Source organism: Cetorhinus maximus, chromosome 5, assembly GCF_964194155.1.
Source record: "Cetorhinus maximus chromosome 5, sCetMax3.hap1.1, whole genome shotgun sequence".
NCBI lineage: Eukaryota > Metazoa > Chordata > Chondrichthyes > Lamniformes > Cetorhinidae > Cetorhinus > Cetorhinus maximus.
This window is the reverse complement of record NC_135883.1, coordinates 171,776,395-171,794,746: the sequence shown is the minus strand read 5'-3', so window position 1 is coordinate 171,794,746 and position 18,352 is coordinate 171,776,395. Positions and strand designations below refer to the sequence as shown.

Below are 18,352 nucleotides of genomic sequence, written 5' to 3'. Positions count from 1 at the left end.
TTGAAGAGTCAGTCACGAGGGGACATAAGTTCACAGTGAGGGGCAGGAGGTTTAGGGGGCATGTGAGGAAAATCTTTTTTACCCAGAGGGTGGTGACGGTCTGGAATGCACTGCCTGGGAGGGTGTGAAGACGGGTTGCCTCACATCCTTTAAATAGTACCGGGATGAGCACTTGGCACGTCATAACATTCAAGGCTATGGGCCAAGTGCTGGTAAATGGGATTAGGTAGGAAGGTCAGGTGTTTCTCACGTGTTGGTGCAGACTCGATGGGCTGAAGGGCCTCTTCTGCACTGTATGATTCTGTGATTTAGAGACATAAAACTGGCTTTCTGTTTCTGATTGCTGTGCAGTAACCTACACAGCGCAAGTATAGATGGAGCCCATTGGGAATTGGTTGTAATACACTGTTTAATTTAATAGAATGCCCAACTCGCTGTTCAAGCATCAGGGAAAGAAATTGGAAAAATGTTCTTCATTGTTTTTCATTTTATTTTTAGGCAACAATAATGTTCTTTGATATTACACCAATCGGACGCATTGTGAACCGTTTCTCGTCTGATCTCTACTGTGTGGACGACACACTACCCTTCATCCTCAATATATTCCTGGCATCTACGTATGGCCTGTTTGGTACAATCCTGATGATTAGCTACAGTCTTCCGTGGATCTTGCTGATTCTGGTGCCATTGGTTATACTCTACTTCTACATGCAGCGCTACTACCGCTTCACCTCAAGGGAGCTCAAGCGCCTCACAGCTATCACATTGTCACCAATATATACGCAGTTCTCTGAGACACTGACTGGTCTCACCACCATCAGGGCATTTCGAGCAGTTCATAGGTGAGCTTTTCAGACAATGGGAATGAGTTCCTTCTTTCCAAATGCTATTTTGGAAAAAAGTGTCAATAGTTATTTTGAATATCTATAATTTTCTTTCCATCCTGCCTGAAGGCACTGAGTATTGATGGTGTATCCGTTTGACCTCGCTCACATAGGTATTCTTTATGTGTGCAGCAGAAAATTTTACTGTTAACGAGTTACAGAGGTCAGTGGGTAGCAAGCATGATATTCTCCTAAATTTGTACCTCCCTCACGCAGAAGTGCTTCAGCTAGTTGTAATATCCCACTGCCATCCGGTGAACTCCATGCAGACGGATCTTGAAACCTTCTTGGTCTGCACGACTCAGTTCCAGTTTCCTCCAGGTATTTACCTGCAAACCCAGAGTTGTTGGGGGAGTAAACTTTTTAAATTCATTCATGGGATGTGGGTATCACTGGCAAGGCCAACCCTTAGTGTCCACCCCTAATTGTCCTTGAGAAGGTGGTGGCAGGCATGACGTACAGGAGTGATCATTAAACTCCTTGATCCTGTTCCACCATTCGAATTTTCCAGGAACCTTTCCAACTCCAGCTGTGCTCAGACAGGATTTAAACTCACATCTCCAGATCACTCATTCGATAACATAACCACTATGTTGCCCTATCTGCAACAAACTTGGCAGAGGAAAGACTCAAAGTCACTACTGCACAACACTGCTGCAGCAACAGCACACAAAGTTTGGAACAGTCTTCTGCAAATGGCAGTTGATCGTAGATGAAATGTTAATTTTAGAACTGAGATGGATAGATTTTTGTCAGCCAAAGCTATCAAGGGATATGGAGTATATGGAGTTAGATCGCAATTCAGCCATTTCCTCCCCGAAGGACATGAATGAACCAGATTGAGTTTTCACAACAATCCAGTAGTTTGATGGGTCCCATTTCCAGCTTTAAATTCCAATGGTGGAATTTAAACTTATGTCTCCAGATCATTCGTTCAGCCTTCTGGATTATAGTCCAGTAACACAACCATGATGCTACTGTATCCCAGTTCTTGATTTAAAACATTTGAATCTGAGGCAATGCAGTGTGCTGTTGCTGCAGCAATGTTGTGCAGTTGTGACTTTGAGTCTTTCCTCTGCCAAGTTTGTTGCAGATATGGCAGCATAGTGGTTATGTTATTGAACAACTAATCCGGAGATATGAGTTTAAATCCTGTCTGAGCACAGCTGGAGATGGAAAGACTCCTGGAAATCACCGGTAAACACAGAATACAAAATTAAGATACTGTCACTGCTGGAGATCTGAAATAAAAACAGAAACTGCTGGGAAAACTCAGTAGGTCAGGCAACATCTATAGAGAAGGAACCATTAACTCTGTTTTTCTCACCACTGATGCCGCCTGACCGGATCAGCCTGACCAGCATTTGATGTTTTTTATTATATAAATGCTGATTGTTAGGTCAGTGTGACAAAGTCTTTGTAATGAGCTTCTGTGACTGGATGACCTACTGTTAAAAAGCTTTACATTTGTTTCCATAAATTTTGAAATGTTTTGTAAATGAATTTTGGAGTTACAATATGGTGAATTCAATGTCAGCATCAGGCACCTCCAGGTCAAATACAAGATGGAAATACCTTTGGGAGCTGGGGTGTAAAAGTTGAGTAGGCTTTGATACAAGGGGACTGAGGGTCAGTGAAGAGGATGATAGGTATAGGTGTCAGGAATTGAGGTCTCTGGTAGAAAGGGAAACTGGCAAAGAAGGATTTGAAAATGGCCTGGAGTGGGTCGGAGATTGGGGAACGGTGGTCAGAAATGAGGGCTCAGACAGGGGGAGAGAAAGCTGGGGAATAGGGTACTCTGTGCTTGGGGCCCAGTATTTCCTACAAATCTTGGACCTTTATCATTTGACCAGTGGCCTCCTGATGTCCCTTTTAAGGATTGCTGTTTAGGCTGCTCTAGAGCTGGCAAAACTAGTCAGAGGCTGCACAGCATGTTCTTGACTTTATTCTATCATGGGATCATGGGATATGGGCGTCGCAGGCAAGGCCAGCATTTGTTGCCCATCTCCAATTGCTCCTTGAACTGAGTGGCTTGCTGGACTATTTCAGAGGGCAGTTAAGAGTCAACCACATTGCTGTAGGTCTGACCAGGTAAGGATAGCAGATTTCCTTCCCTAAAGGGCATCAGTGAACCAGGTGGATTTTTACAACAATCATCAATAGTTTCATGGTCACCATTACTGAGGTTAGCTTTATATTCCAGATTTATTAACTGAATTCAAATTCCACCAGCTGCCATGTTGAGATTTGAACCCATGTCCCCCAGAGTATTAGACTGGACCTCTGGATTACTAGACCAGCAACATTACCACTACGCCACCATCTCCCCACCTTTCAAGTCCGCATGAATGTTCTTCACAGATGCTGCCAGACCTGTTGAGTTTTTCCAGCATTTTCTGTTTTTATTTCTGATTTCCAGCATCCGCAGTATTTTGCTTTTACTTCAGTGTTCCTGACTTAATTTTTTAAGCATTTTGGAGAGTGGCACTGAGACAAATGCGCGGCACTGTGCATAGTTAAATTGAACCATTGCTGATTAAAAGTAGCCTCCAGTGATACCTAAAAATGATAAGGACCAACATGATATTGGCCATGTCGATGATGCAGTTTTGATGCTGAACCCCATGCCCAGAAATTGATATGCTTTGTGAGCTTGTCTTACATCCAAATATCTATTCCAGTGTATCCACGTGACTGTTGCTGAATGGGTCCATGCCAAGTGCCAGCATGAGCTTGACCCACCTGGTCCATACTGCCCATCAAACACTCCAAGGAGTCAGGATAGTGTAGCCTCGACATTCAAGCCTTTATCCTGAAGGCCTCCTTCAATATTTAACTCATCTTTCCAATATTATTGCCGGAGTCCTATCAGTATGAGGCCCCTAGTTAGCTTCATTTCAACCCAATTCATTTATTTATAATGTAGTGGTTGTTGTCCAATTAGTTTGTATAGTTTTTGATAAATTTGCTCTTGGTGGTGTTCAGGTTTGAGGAAGAGAATAATCGTCGCCTTGAGCTGAACCAGCGCTGCCTTTACATGGGCAATACCGCCATGCAGTGGCTCGATATCAGGCTACAGATGATTGGTGTTACGGTGGTGACTTCCATTGCTGTTATTGCTGTCATCGAGCATGGCCTGAAACGTGGCAATCCTGGTAAGTTGATTGGTTTTACTCCCTCAACTCTTGGAGATATGCAGCACAATTAATCCTTTGCTTCAAGAACACCACTGTCTGACTACATCCTTACTGCACTCCCTCTGAGCCTCAAAGACTGCATCTCCAGCAAAACGCAAGAAACTCGACCCCATCCAGAATAAAGCATCACGTTCATCAGCAACTCATCCACCACCAGTGCACAGTGGTTGCATTGTGTACAATCTACGCAATGCACTGCAGCAACTCACCAAGGCTTCTTCAACAAGACCTCCAAATTTTTGACCTCTACCGCCTAGAAGGACGAGAGCAGTAGGCAAATGATAAACCGCCACCTGCAAACTCCCCACTAAGTCACCCTTGGAAATACATCGCAGTTCATTTGGTGTTGCTGGGTCAAACTTCTGAAGCTTTTACCTAACAGCATAGTGGGAGCACCATCACCACATGGACTGCAATGGTTCAAGAAGGCAGCTCACCATCACCTTCCCAAGGGCAATTAGGGATGGGCAGGGATTCCCACATTCCATACATGAATAAATAAACTCCATCAATTCCTTTTGTTCCTCATTCAGCCCGTGGATCGCTTGCCTGCCAACCGTTAGTGAAAAATTTAAGTTTATTGATTAATTAATGGTCTTAACGGGCCTTTTAATTGTTGACGGGCGCGCTGCCGGCTCCAGCCCACACCCGCCGACCGAACTGTTGCGTGACTGCACGTTGACGTCAGCATGCTTGGCCGACGTCAACGTGCGTCATTTCACATTCAAGCGGATCGGGCCTACCAAGCGAAAATTTCTGCCCGTGGGTACAGAAAAATCAGGACTGTGAATTAAATATTGCAAAGTATAACATACTTAGAAAAGATAAACGGGGAAGAGGGGAGGTAAAACAACTGTACTAATAAAGGATTAAAATGGCCATAGTAAAAAGGGACAAAGCTATCAATAAAACAAAGAACAAACTAAACATGCATGGATTTCCATGGATGAATAAAGATGTCAGGGACAATTGATGGTTAGAAAGGAGGCATACATTAAGTACATAGACAGGAGAGTAGTGCATGATCAGGGAAAATACGAAGAGATTAAGAGAGAGGCTTCTCCCACACCAGACTTTGAGCCACGCACTAATTTCTCTGATCTTATTTGCCCTATGCCAATTTGCCCGTGGCTCAGGTAATAATCCAGAGATTATGACCTTTTAGGTTCTGCTTCTTAAATTTGGTGCCAAGTTCCTCATACTGACTATGCAGAACCTCCTTCTTTGTCCTGCCTATGTCATTGGTACCTACATGGACCATGACAACTGGGCCCTCCCCCTCCCACTGCAAGTTACTCTCCAGCCCTGAGCAGATGTCCCAAACCCTGGCACCGGGCAGGCAACACAGCCATCTGGCGTCACGCTCTCTGCTGCAGAGAACGGTGTCAATCCCTCTGACTATACTGTCCCTTATTTGCACTACATTCCTTGTAACTCTTCCCACTTGAATTGTTTCCTGTACCATGGTGCCATGGTCAGTTAGCTTATCCACCCTGAAGCCCCCACTCTCATCCAAAAAAGCTGAAAAAAGCCTCAAACCTGTTGGACAACTGCAAAGGCTGATGCTCCTGCCTTCTGAGTCCCCTTACCTACCTCACTTGAAGTCACACCCTCCTGTCCCTGACTGCTGACCAAATCAGAAGATCATTTCCTAACAGGTGTGACCGCCTCATGGAATAAAGTGTCCAGGTAACTTTCCCCCTCCCTGATGTGCTGCAGTGTTTGCAGCTCGACCTCCAGCTCAATAACGCTGAGCCGAAGTTCCTGCAGCCGCAAACACTTTATGCAGATGTGTTTGCCCTGGATCACACCAGTATCCAGAAGCTCCCACATCTTGCAATCACAGCACATCACCTGCCCTGCCATCTCCAATATGTTAATTAGTTAATCATTGCTAATTAATTTATAATTAATAAAGCCTACACCTCCCAATAGATTTTGGCACTGCCAGTAAACTTTACAATACGGATAAAACTTACAGTTCCTAATAATACCAGTTACTGGTTTACCTGCTCCTTCTGCTGCACCAAAGTGAAAATCAAATACTGGAGTCTGAAAAAGAGTAGGAGGAAAAGCACCTCCTCCACACCCTTCACCAAACTCCCCTCTCAGCACACTTTACTTCTTGCAGTAAAGCTTTAACTAAAGCACCTCTTTCCCACTTTGAACCAAATTCCCAATTAGACTCACTCAGCTTCTATCTCACTCAGGCGAAGTCTCCCTTACTGACCAAGCACCCTTACTGAAATTATGCTGAACCTTTATAAAGCTCTGGTTCAGCCCCAACTAGGGTATTGCATCCAGTTCTGGTCACCACACTTTGGGAAGGATGTTAAGTCCCTTGAGGGTGCAGAGGACATTTAACAGAATGATTCCAAGGCTCGGCTGGAGAAGCTAGAGTTGTTCTCCTATGAGCAAAGGACATTGCGAGGTGGATAAGATTATGACAGGCTTAGAATAGTTAGACAAGAAAAAAACCCCTCCCATTAGCTGATGGTACAATGACTTGAGGGATACATTTAAGATTTTAGGCAAGAGATGCAGGGGGAATGTGAGGATGAATTTCTTTTCACATAGTGAGTGGTAATGAGCTGGAACTTGCTGCCCATGAGGGTGGTGGATGCAGAAACAGTCCATTGTTTCAAAAGAGCTTTGGATGAACACTTGAAGGAAATAAATTTGCAGGGCCACAGGGATGGAGCTGGGGAATGGGACTGACTGGATTGCTTCGCGCAAAGTCAGCATGCACTCGGTGGGCTGAATGGCCTTCTCCTGTACTATAAATCACATCAATTAAAATGGAAGGCTTGGGAATAGAACCATTTGAGGATAGACAGAATAATACCACAGGTAGCGATAATGATAAAGAGTTCGCAGAAATACTAATTAGTTTGCTTTGGTATTTACTAGGGTGCTAGAATAGGTAGAAATTACATTGAATATTGAGATGAGTAATGATATAAACGAATTTAAAATAAAAGAGGTGTATTTAATCAACCAATCAAACTCAAAAGAGAATAAAACCACTGATCAGGATGGATTGCATCCACAGATTTTTAAAGAATCTAGGGAAGAAATAGTGGAGGCATTAGTACACAAAGATAATAATTCATTGGAGAAAGGTGTAGTGCCAGAAGGATTGGGAGATAGTAAATGCAATTCCTGTATTTAAGAAAGAGGACAGAACATGTCCTGGGAAATATAGACCAGTCACTTTAATATCAGTGGAAGGAAAAATAATGGAATATCTACTGAAAGAGAGAATGGAAGAAGATCTAGAAAAGAAAAACCGAACAATGAGCCTGATTTCAAAAGGTAAATTCTTGCTTGATTTAATTTTTAGAGGAGTTAACAGAGAGTACACAATGGTTTCCATAAGATTACATAGGATATACAGCACAGAAACAGGTACAATCATAGAGTCAAAGAATAGTTACAGCACAGAAGGACATTTGACCCATCATGTTCATGCTGGCTCCCTGCAGGAACAACTCATCTAGTCCCACTTCCCATCTTTTCTGTGTGGCCCTGTAAATTTTCATTTCCAGATAATGACCCAGTTCCCCTTTGAATGCCATGTTTGAATCTGCCTCCACCACACTCAAAGGCAGTTCATTCCAGAACCTAACCATTCGCAACATGAGAAAGTCACAGATTTGCAGGCCACCGATGTTTTCTGTGGTGTTAATGAGTCTGTGCTCCACGTTTTAATAGGTTGCCAGAGGTTTCAGCCCCTTTTTTGATTATCTGAAAGGACTGCTCCTCAGGTTTTGGTTGCACTTCAGACTCACGCTCCTGCATTTCATCCGGCCTTTGTGTCTTGTTAACTTGAACAGTCAGCCTTTTTAACAGTTCCTTCTTACCAATTTTAAACCCTTCAAGTGTCTGAACAACCTTCTATTTCACCATCACCTGAGCAGCATGATTTTCCTCGGTAAGAATGGGTACAAAGTGCCTCAGCCATGCTATTTGCCTCCATGCGTATATCCCCTTTTTAGTCTCTTATCAGACCCACTCCTTTTTATTACCCTTTTACTGTTTGCATCCTTAAAGAAGACTTTTGGATTCTCTTTTTTGTTTGCTGTCAGTTGCCTCTCATGTATTCTTCTTGTTTCTCTTATTTGTTTTCCAATTCGCCTATGAACCTATTAGGGGACAGTATAGTGAGAGGGATTGACACCGTTCTCTGCAGCAAAGAGTGAGAGTCTGGACGGCTGTGTTGCTTGCTCGGTGCCAGGGTTTGCGACATCTGCTCGGGGCTGGAGAGAGAACTTGCAGTGGGAGGGGGTGAACATAGGCCCCTTAGAGAACGTGGAAACAATAATGGGGAACCAGGAAATGGCTGGAGAATTGAATATACATTTTGCATCAGTCTTCACAGTAGAGACACGAATAGCATTCCACAAATACTAAATAATCAAGGGGCAAAAGTGGGGTGAGGAAATAAATACAATAATTATTACCAGAGAAAAAGTACTAGGGAAACTAATGGGGCTAAAGGCCGATAAGTCATCTAGACCTGATGGTTGCATCCTAGGATATTAAAGAAAGTAGCTACAGAGATAGTGGATGCACTGGTAGTAATCTTCCAAGAATACTTAGATTCTGGAAAAGTTCCAGCGAATTAGAAAATTGCCAATGTAACGCCCTTATTCAAAAAGGGAGGGAAACAAAAGACAGGTAACTATAGGCCAGTTAGCTTAACATCTGTTATTGGGAAAATGTTAGAGTCTATTATAAAGGATGTCATAGCAAAGCATTTAGAAATGCATAATATAATCAACTGGAGTCAGCAGGGCTTCTTTGAGTAGGTAATTCTTTGGGGAGGTAACAAGCAGGATAGATAGAGGGGAACCAGCAGATGTAATATATTTGGATTTCCAAAAGGCATTTGATAAGGTACCGCACATAAGAGTACTTAATAAGATAAGAGCCCATAGTGTTGTGGATAGTATATTAACATGGATAGAGGATTGGCTAACTAATAGAAGACAGAGAGTTGGTATAATGGGGGCATTTACAAGATGGCAACCTGTAACTAGTGGAGTACCACATGGATTAGCGCTGGGGCCACAATTATTTACAATATATATTAATGACTTGAATGAGGGAAGTGCATTACTATCGCCAAGTTTGTGGATATCACAAAAATAGGTGGGATGGCAAGTGGTGAGGATGACACAAAGTGTCTATAGAGGTATATAGACAGGTTAAGTGAGTGGGCAAAAACTTGACAGATGTAATATTAATGTGGGCAAATGTGAGGTTATGTACTTTGGCAGGAAGAATAGAGGAGCTGAATATTATTTAAATGGAGAAAGACTGCAGAAAGCTGCAACGCAGAGGGATTTGGGGGTCCTCGTGCATGAATCCCAAAAAGCTAGCATACAAGTTCAACAGGTAATAGGGAAGGCAAATGGAATGTTGGCCTTTATTTCAAAGGGAATGGAGTATAAAAATTGGGAAATCTTGCTAAAACTATACAGGGCAGTAGCTAGACCACACCGAGAATACTTGAACAGTTTTGTTCCCCTTATCTAAGGAAAGATATACTGCCATTTGAGGCAGCCCAGAGAAGGTTCACTCAGCTGATCCTGGGTATGGAGGGATTTTCTTATGAGGAGAGGTTGAGTAGGTTGGGCCTGTACTCGTTGGAGTTTAGAAGAATGAGAAGCAAGCTTATTGAAACATATAAGATTCTTAGGGGGCTTGACAGGTAGATGCTGAGAGGTTTCCCTTTGTGGAGAGTCTAGGCTCAGAGGGCATAATCTCAGAGTCAGGGGTCGCCCATTTAAAACAGTGATGAGGAGGAATTTCTTCTCTCAGAGGGTAGTGAATCTGTGGAATTCTTTACCACAGAGGGCTATAGAGGCTGGGTTGTTAAGTATATTCAAGGCTGAGATAAACAGATTTTAAATCAGTAAGGGAATCAAGGGTTAGGGTGAAAAGGCAGGAAAGTAGAGTTGAGGATTGTCAGATCAGCCATGATCTCATTGAATGGTGGAGCAGACCCGATGGGGCGAATGTCCTGCTTCAGCTCCTGCATCCTATAGAAAGTGAGTCTGGTAAATTAGTAATGGAAAATTAAGGAGATGGCAGATGAATTGAACCAGTATTTTACATCGGTCTTCACTATAGAGGATTCAAGAAAAATCTTTAAATCAGGGAATGGAAGGAAGGGAGGAACTTGGGAAAATTACAGTCACCAGGGAAGTGGTACTGAGCAAATCGTTGGAGCTGCGGGCTGACAAGTGCCTGGGTCCTGATGGACTTCATCCTCGGGTCTTAAAAGAAGTGGATAGTGAGATAGATGGTGCATTGGTTTTAAGTTTCCAAGATTTGGGGAAGGTTCCATGAGATTGGAAAATATCTATTGTAACTCCTTTATTTTAAAAAGTGGGGAGACGGTAAGCAAGGAACTGCAGGCTCGTTAGCCCATCATCTGTCATAGGGAAAATGTTAGAAGTTATTGTTAAAGACGTTATCACAGGGCACTTGCAAAAACTCAGAGTAATCAAACAGAGTCGACATGGTTTTGTGAAAGGGAAATCATATTTAACCAATTTATTGGAGTTCTTTGAAGAAGTAACATGTGCTGTGGATAAAGTGGAACCTGTGGATGTACTGTACATAGATTTCCAGAAGGCATTTGATAAAGTGCCTGATCAAAGGTTATTGCGAAAAATAAAAGCTTATGGTGAAGGGGATAATGTATTGGCATGGATAGGACATTGACTAACTATCAGGAAACAGAGAGTCGGCACAAAGGTGTCATTTTCTGGTTGGCAAGCTGTAACGAGTGGTGTGACATAGCGATCAGTGCTGGGGCTCAACTGTTTACAATTTATATAAATGACTTGAATGAAGGAACTGAATCACGGAATCTCATAGTGCAGAAGAGGCCCTTCGGCCCATTGAGTCTGCACCGACACGTGAGAAACACCTGACCTTCCTACCTAATCCCATTTACCAGCACTTGGCCCATAGCCTTGAATGTTATGACGTACCAAGTGCTCATCCAGGTATTTTTTAAAGGATGTGAAGCAACCCGCCTCCACCACCCTCCCTGACAGTGTCACCAGACTGTCACCACCCTCTGGGAAAAAAGGTTTTTCCTTACATCCCCCCTTAACCCCCTGCCCCTCACCTTGAACTTATATCCCCTTGTGACTGACCCTTCAACTAAGGGGAACAGCTGCTCCCTATCCACCCTGTCCATGCCCCTCATAATCTTGTACACCTCGATCAGGTCACCCCTCAGCCTTCTCTGTTCCAACAAAAACAATCCAAGTCTATCCAACCCCTCGTCATAACTTAAATGTTTCATCCCAGGCAACATCCTGGTGAATCTCCTCTGCACCCCCTCCAGTGCAATCACATCCTTCCTATAATGTGGCGACCAGAACTGCACACATTACTCCAGCTGTGGCCTCACCAAGGTTCTATACAATTCCAACATGACCTCCCTACTCTTGTAATCTATGCCTCGATTGATAAAGGCAAGTATCCCATATGCCTTTTTCACCACCCCACTAACATGCCCCTCCGCCTTCAGAGATCTATGGACACACACACCAAGGTCCCTTTGTTCCTCAGAACTTCCTAGTGTCAAATTTCAAGCTTGACACAGGTGCACAAGCAAATGTCATTCCCATAAGCCTGTATTGTAAGATAAGCAAAGAAAAACAGCTAACTAAAACAAAAGTGAAGCTGTCTACTTATACAGGTGAAAAGGTTGTTGTAGAAGTCAAGTGCGCACTTAAAGTGAACTACGAAAAGCAGTATCAAGCACTTCCATTCATTGTGGTGAAAACTGATGCAAACCACATTCTTGGAATTAAAGCTTATGGAAATCTGAAGCTAATCAAGAGAATAATAACTGTCACCACTGATGACATCCTGAGCAAGTACGAAGATGTGTTCCAGGGGATTGGCATCCTAAAAGGAGAACACACCATCAAGATTGATGAAACTGTGACACCCAAAATACACCCACCCAGGAAAATACCAGTAATGCTGAGAGACCGACTGAAAACAGAGTTGGACAGAATGGAGAGACTTCACATCAAGAAAATTGAAGAACCTACAAAGTAGGCTAATCCAGAAAAATCAGATGGGAATCTATGAGTCTGTCTGGAACCCAGAGACCTAAACCAGGCAGTACAAAGAGAGCATTACCAGCTGCCCACAGTAGAAGAGATCACGTGTGAGCTAGCTGATGTTAAATACTATTCAGTCTTGGATGCAAGTTCAGGCTTCTGGCAGGTTAAACTGGATGAACACAGCTCCTATCTCTGTACCTTCAACACATATGGCGATACAGGTTTTTGCACTTACCTTTTTGGAATTAAGTCAGCCCTGGAGGTATTCCACAGAACAGCGAAACAGCAATTTGAAGGGTTAAAGGGCGTGGAAGCCCTTTGACGATGTGCTGGTCTGGGGAGCCTCACGAGAAGAACACAACCACAGACTGAGGCAGGTGCTTGCCAGAACTAGAGAAAGGAACCTCAAGTTGAAGAAGGAAAAGTGCAAAATAGAACTTCATGAAATCAAGTACTTGGGACATGTGCTAACAGGTGAGGGACTGAAGCCAGACCAGAGTGAAATTGAAGCAGTCGTGAACATGCCACCCACAGAATGTAAGAAAGACTTGGAGAGGCTTTTGGGAATGGTGACTTTTCTTGGGAAATTCATTCCAAACATGTCAGACCTGATGACAGCACCTCTCAGAGATCTTCTACAAAATGATGTGGAATGCCACTGGGAACACAGTCACCAGACAGCCTTGACCAGTCTGAAGAGAACACTGACCCAGGCACCAGTGTTAAAGTATTTTGATGTCAACCAGCCGGTCAAGATCTCAGTGGACGTCTCAAAGTCTGGCCTGGGAGCTGTCCTTTTGCAAAATGAGGTTCCAGTGGCATATGCTTCAAAGACAATGACTGAAACACAGCAGTGGTATGCCCAAATAAAGAATGAAATGCCAGCAATTGTGTTTGGTCTAGAATGCTTCCATCAGTTTGTCTATGGCAAAGATGTGGAGATAGAGTCTGATCATAAGCCTTTGGAAGCTATGCTTAAAAAGCCCCTGAACTGTCCACCGCCAAGAATCCAAAGATTACTAATGCGTCTGCAGAAGTACCAGGTCAGAGTTAAATACAAACTGGACAAGGAAATGTACATCGCAGACACTCTTCCTCAGTCATGGGTCGGTACACACGTGACAGAGGTTAAAGAAACAGAAGCACAGGTTCACATGCTGATAGAAAACTTACCTGTGGCTGTAACCAAACTGGATGAGATCAGGGAAGCAACCAAGAACGATACCACCCTGAGAAAACTGCAGTAGATTGTGCAAACTGGCTGGCACACACATCGGAGCAGAGCCCCATCTGCTGTATAAGAGTATTGGAACTTTCGTGAGGAACTTCATGCAGCAGAACGAATACTTTTCAAGGGAGAGAAGATCATAATTCCTGCAGCACTGAGGAGAGAAATGCTGTAGCGCATATTTGAAAGTCACCTCAGCATAGAAGCATGCAGGAGAAGAGCTCAAGATGTAATGTATTGGCCTGGAATGGGAGCACAAATCGGGGAAATAACGAATGCATGTGCAGTGTGCCAAAAGTACAGTAAATCGCAACAAAAAAGCAATTCAACCACACAGTGTTCCAGAGAGGCCCTGACAGAAAATTGGAGTAAACTTGTTCGCATTTGACAACAGTGAGTACTTACTAGCAGCAGATTATAGCTCAGATTTTTTGACTCTGTGTTGCTGAGAATTGATAGTCAGAGCATCACTGTAATAAACCATTTAAAATCAATTTTTGCTCGCCATGGCATACCTGAAGTGTTCATCTCAGATAATGGTCCACAATAGTGACACAGAGCTGGAGAAGGCCCCTTATCCTTCAAAATCACCTCTGTCAACATTCAGATCATCCAGTGGAAGAATTGTGAATAAAACACTGATACAGAGATGAGTAAAGGACAAAATAGACTGATCAAAACAGTGTGGGAAAGAATAGATAAGAGACTTTGTGTACTTCAGTTGTATAAAAGTTTTTTTAAAAAAAAGAAAAATGTCATGATAATAGCTGATTGTGGTTGTGGACTCCAGTATTAGACACTATACGGTACTCTACTAGATACGGGGTCACCTGACCTGGGGGTTGAAGGTCATTTAGCACAATTTAGAGCCTGTCTTGATAGAATTCAGTTACTGTAGATATGTGCTCATGCTAGGAAAATGTGTTATCAATAAAGTTAGCTCAGCTACAATGTCGATGGCCTGTGTGTACCATTAAAAAAAGAAACAACACACCACCTGCCCCAGAACCGGTCCCATTGCCTCTGAAATCTAAAGCCCTCCATCCTACTCCAGTTCTCCAGCCACGTGTTGGAATGCTCAATCTTCCTATTATTATGCTCACTAACATGTGGCACTGGGTGTAATTCTGAGATTTCTGCTCTTAAGGTTCTGCTTTTTAATTCCCATGCTAACCCCCTAAAACCTCATCCCTTTTCCTACCTGTGTTATTGGTCCCAATGTGGACCACAACCTCTGGCTGTTCACCCTCCTCCAAAAGAATGTCCTGCAGCCACCTGTCTAAACATGTTATCCACATAATCCTCAGCCTTGCGGGTGCACCACAGTGACTACAGCTGCCGTTCGAGTTCCACAACCCAGAGCTCATGCTTTTCCAATTGATGATGCTTCCTACAGATGTAGTCATTGTGCTGCATGACTTTGTGCCTGTATGACTTCCCGCATCCCACATGATGCACATTCCACATGGCCGAGCTGCACTGATATATCTTAAACTTTACAAAGTGTTTACTGCAGTATGGTATCATATAATAACTCAACTCACCTGTCGCTCAGCAATTGTCTCTTCTGTGCCGTGTCGGGAAAAGCCTACACTAAACAATCAATCATGTCACAGGACCCCTGTGATGCCACTTTTAGGTTTTATCTGCAAACACCTCTCCCTCTCTCCCCCTCTCTCTCCCCCCTCTCTTTGCCCCCTCTCTCCCCCCCTCTTTCTCTCTTCTCTCTGCCCCCCCCCTCTCTCCCCCCTCACTCCCCCCTCTCTTTCCTCCCGTCTCTTTCCTCCCCTCTCTCTCCCCCTCTCTCCCCCCTTTCTCCCCCTCTCTCTACCCCCCCCCCTCTAGTTCACTTAATTTGATTACTTTCTGAATTAATTTAGAATAATTCCAATGCATGCGATACCTCTTCGCCCCGCCACTGTGCACTGAATTCCCATGTGAACTCATTCACGACGCACTCAGTCTCTGTCTCACTCAAACGTAGTTGTCTGTCTCCTCATGTGCCCTTTCCTGATCATGCTGTTTGAAAAGCCTGTCTCTTTCATAGACCCTCTGATGAGTCACTAGCTGTGTGAACCGAATTCGCTACTCATTCAGTCTCCGTCTCATTCAAATGTAGTTGTCTGTCTCGTCACGCACCCCTTACTATATGATTGCCCTTTGCAGTAAGCTTTTAAATAGGGCCCAAGCCATTTGCTAACTGTGTAAGCTTAATGCTGAAATGGAACGCATCAAAACCATCCTGAGGGATAATGGTTACCCCAATCAGATCATTGCTTGCTGTATATAGTGCAAACTTATGAATGGGCCTCAGGCTGCCACTTTCAGTCCTGAAAAGTGCCCAGTCTGCCTTACAATACCATAAACTTTGAGCAACAAGTGAAGCTACTTATTTCATGCTCTTACTATGCAGCAGCAACATAAGTGGTATTTTCCACAAACAGGTTGCTGCCGTCAAGCCAAAAAGATGTTCTGCCTCTCACACAACTGAGTAATGTGGTGTATGAATTTCAGTGCCAGTGCCAGCATGATGCCGGTTTGTAGGCCGTACGCCCCAATGACTGATGGATCGTATCAAATAGCACATACCTTCGACTGTTCGTAGCAGACAAAGTACTGACCGTATCCAACCAGCCCACGCTTGCAAAACTCAAAATGTAGTGTCTGACATTAGATATGATTCCCAGATTAGACTACACTTGATAAATAATCCTGATTGTGCGAAAAATTACGCTGAAAACCAACTTCAGATTAACAGTTGGATTCGCAGCATGGCCCACTTACACCTGCTAGAAGCCACCTATATTCACACACTGGGCCCTGTCCTTTGCAGACAGAAGGAGCATGTCCACACAATGTGCCTTTTCCAACTAAACAAAAGCTTGGGGGACAGCCATTCCCTGGTTCATTACCCACGGCAATGCCTTTGGCCAATCAGAGTCGACCTAGTTGTAATTTGAGCAAAAGCTTGGCAGCAAAATGTCCCCTGCTACATTCCCTATGGCAATGCGTCTACCAATCAGAGTCCAGTTGCCAACCAATCAGTGCACTCTTCTCATGCAGCATAAATTGTTGTTGTTCCCATTACTGTTGGTAATCTTGCAAAGTGTCCTGATGAGTGCAAGATGAAAAGCTTAGGCAGCATGTCTCTTTTTTCAGCAATACTCAATACAGTTACTTTTAATTTTGAATTCACATGTCATTACTCATCTCATCAGTCAATGTCATGTCCACCTGTTCTGTCTTCCTGGTAAATATTGAAACAAAATAAGAATTTATTATTTCTGTGATTTCTCTATCATTACCTGTGCTATTATCATGTCTATCCCTCAGTGGTCCTATTGCCATCACTGCCTGCTCTTTTTTCATTGGTGTGTCTGAAAAATCTTTTACTGTGTTGTTCTATGTTCCTTGACAATTTCATTTCATAAATCTTCCTTGGTTTCTGAGAAGTCCGCAAACGTGACCCCAACCTTCCAGTCGCTTGCCATTTCAATCACCATCTTGCTCTTATGCTCACATTTCTGTTCTCAGTCTGCTGGAATGTGAAGTGCAACGCAAGCTAAAGGAACAGAATCTCCTCTTCCAAATAGGGACTTTACAGTTTCCTGGACTCAGCATTGAGTTCAACAACTTCAGACCATGCACTATGTACTCCATTTTGATTTTTTTTGCCAAATGCTGGTCTGTATCTTGTTTTTGCTTTCAGACAGAGCTGACCATTATTCTGCTATTAACACCTCCTCTGGGCCTATGCTTTGTTTCTTTATCACCATTACCACTCCTGCCCCATGACATCTTTGGTATTTAATCTCCCCCTCCATCTAACCTATCTGATCTTCCCTTTTGTTTTACCCCACCCTCCGCCCTTTCTCAACAGCATAAAACCCATCACATTACCTGTCTTCAGTTTCGATGAAGTGTCACAATGGTCTCAAAATGTTAACTCTATTTTGCTGTCCATAGATGCCGCCAGACCTGGTGTATTTTTCCAGCATTTTGTTTTTATCTCAAGTAAACACCACTGTTTTGCACACACACATCTTGCGTAACTGCTCCTGTATTTTTCTCTTCACTCAGGCCTCGTGGGTCTTGCTATGTCCTACGCACTGTCAATCACAAATCTACTCTCTGGGGTAGTTGCTAGCTTCACACAAACTGAAATGCAGATGGTCAGTGTGGAGCGCTTGGATGAATATACCACTGAGATTCCCATCGAACCACAGGAGGGGATTATTGAGGTAAGAGGGATTTTAAGTAGGGGAGAGTTTGTGTCTGTGAGAGAGAGAGAGAGAGAGAGAGAGAGAGAGGTAAAGGGAAAGCAAGAGGATTGATCTGACAAAGGGAACAAGAAGAGATAGCAGTTGAGAGGGAAATTGCCAAAACAAGAGCAACAAGATGGGAGACATGGGAAAAACAAAATGAGGATGAAGGGAATGCAAGTGGAGAAAATCTACATGATTGCAAGACTATAGAGAGTGAAACAAGTAAACAAGTGAGGAGGAACAGAACGGTTGTTGAAACCTTCATTTCTATAGGCTTGATGTTATGTTGGTACTGTACCACACTGTGTGGGTTAAAGACAAACAAATGATTGACTCAGGGAGCCTGGAATTTCCTGGACTTAGTGAACTCAACATCCTGGGGTTACTTTTTTTTAATTCATTTGTGGGATGTGGGCATCACTGACTAGGCCAACATTTATTGCCCATCCCTAATTGCTTTTGAGAAGGTGGCGGTGAGCTGCCTTCCTGCATTGCTGCAGTCCACGTGGTGTAGGTACACCCACAGTGTTGTTGGGGAGGGAATTCCTGGATTTTGACCCAGCGACAGTGAAGGAACAGTGATATATTTCCAAGTCAGGATGGTGAGTGGCTTGGAGGGGAACTTCGGGTGGAGGTGTTCCCATCTATCTGCTGTCCTTGTCCTTCTAGTTGGTAG

At 43.5% G+C, this 18,352-nt stretch overlaps 1 protein-coding gene across 3 annotated transcripts in view; it reads left to right on the top strand.

Moving 5' to 3' along the window:
- abcc10 (ATP-binding cassette, sub-family C (CFTR/MRP), member 10) overlaps window positions 1-18,352 on the top strand; it is a 235,541-nt gene that overhangs the window by 188,891 nt on the left and 28,298 nt on the right. For all 3 annotated transcript variants that reach the window (XR_013576686.1, XM_078542808.1, XM_078542807.1), the window contains 3 exons: window positions 499-842; window positions 3,870-4,039; window positions 17,492-17,652. Coding sequence is in view for 2 of the 3 variants with exons in the window: in XM_078542808.1 (XP_078398934.1) it covers window positions 499-842; window positions 3,870-4,039; window positions 17,492-17,652 (675 nt within the window). In the remaining variant the exon portion in view is untranslated. The remainder of the gene's footprint in view (window positions 1-498; window positions 843-3,869; window positions 4,040-17,491; window positions 17,653-18,352) is intronic.